Below are 1,755 nucleotides of genomic sequence, written 5' to 3' on the forward strand. Positions count from 1 at the left end.
TTCCATTCATTCATTGAGGCACTTCTCTCCCCGCCCAGCCCTCACCCGCCACCGCCCACTCCCCAGTTTGCTCCTCTCTTTGAAAAATAATAGAAAACTCCCTCCCTGGTACACAATCCCCCTGCGCCCCTCCCACTGCCCCAAGTACATTCCACCATGCAACCTTAATTGTGGACTCTTGTGATAACCATAATACCCTATCATACATCATTTTTTCAACAATTTTTTTTTATTATTTTTGTGTGAGTGTACCATCAAATCAGATCTGACTGGTACAGGGGGAGATTGTCCCTCCTTTCCCGGCAGAGAAGAAGCCTTCAAAGGATAATGACTGAAAATTTTCCAAAACTGACAAAATGTATCCAGCAGGTCAAGATGTTCTCTAGACTGTAGGTAAGATAAAAAGAAAACTACTTCAAGGCATCTCGTAGCAAACTTGGAAACTCTAAGCAATGGTAAAATCACTCAGAGATAGGCTTCTCCACTGGCAGTTCCTTGTGAAATTCAAAATAAGATTTAGGTTTTCTGAAAGTCATTTTTCATTGTTCAGGTGGGAAGAGAAATAGAACTGTGTGAACTTGCATACCAATATTTACCTGTTTAAGGTTTTTCTCCACAGAAAATACAACCACCACCAACGGCACAACAGCTGCTTCAACACCGACCGTTCCTGCTTCTACTACAAAGCCCCCAACAACTAAGAAATCCACCTCATCAAATCCTCCAGGTACAGAGGCCCCACCAGCTCCACTGAAACCCACCTCAGCAAATCTTCCAACTACAAAGTCACCACTAACCACTCACAAAGCCACCTCCAAACATCATCCTATGACACAGTCGCTGCTAACTACTCACAAAGCCACCTCAGCAAATCACCCAACTCCAGAGTCTCCATTAACCACTCGTGGACACACCTCAACAAATCATCCAACATCAGTGTCTCCACTAACAACTAATATCCCCACCTCAGCAAGTCACCCAACTGCACGGTCCCCAACAACTGCTCAAGGATCCACCTCAACACATAATCAAACTTCAGTGTCTCCACTCACCAATCATAAACCCACCTCAGCACGTCATCTCTCTACAGAGTCCTCACCCACCGCTCAGAAACACTCGTCAGCAAATGTTCAAGCCACAGAAGAACTCACCACAGCTGAGTGCTTAGCCACTGCGCCACCAAATGCTTCTAATTCCTCATCACATTCTCCGAAACCTGGCTCAGGAAATCTTCCAGTTACAAAGTGCCCTCTAACTGCTCAGAATACTACCTCAGCTAATCTTCCAGCTCCAGAAATCCCACTAACTGCTCAGAAGCCCCTGTCAGCAAATGTTTCTGTCACAAAGGTTTCAGGAACAACACAAAAACCACCTATTTCTAATGCTCTGCCTACAAATACCTCACCAGCAGCGCAGAGTCCCACCATGAGAAATGCTTCTGCTGCTCAGGCCACTTCAACCACCCACAGAGCATGCACAGTCAAAGCTTCCTTTACACAGAGACTTCCAACAACACAAAGATTCACTGCGATACATGCCCCAGGTACTAAGGGGCATCAGACTACATGAACCTCTGCCCCTTTTACAGCCACTCCGGTTGTAGCAGTACCCAGGGCAACCACACGTTTTCATACAACAAGCACAGCTAAAGGAAGAGGAACACTTTCTTCTTCAGGTCAGTTGACACTGTTCTGGTTTGCTGAGTGTGTAGATTCATTGTGCTTGGTGCCATGATGACAGTGTGATTTCTTGTAG

The 1,755-nt window shown here is 45.8% G+C and overlaps 1 protein-coding gene across 1 annotated transcript in view; it reads left to right on the top strand.

The window, feature by feature from the left end:
* Positions 1-1,543, top strand: part of LOC102874045 (cell wall protein DAN4-like) — a gene marked incomplete at both ends in the record, with an annotated part of 6,884 nt that extends 5,341 nt beyond the window's left edge. The window contains one exon of the mRNA XM_006903433.1: positions 620-1,543. Within this exon, the coding sequence (XP_006903495.1) occupies positions 620-1,543 (924 nt within the window). The remainder of the gene's footprint in view (positions 1-619) is intronic.
* Positions 1,544-1,755: the final 212 nt, after the last annotated feature.

The sequence above is a fragment of the Elephantulus edwardii genome, unplaced genomic scaffold, assembly GCF_000299155.1.
Source record: "Elephantulus edwardii isolate Elephantulus edwardi_28Jun2011 unplaced genomic scaffold, EleEdw1.0 scaffold00872, whole genome shotgun sequence".
NCBI lineage: Eukaryota > Metazoa > Chordata > Mammalia > Macroscelidea > Macroscelididae > Elephantulus > Elephantulus edwardii.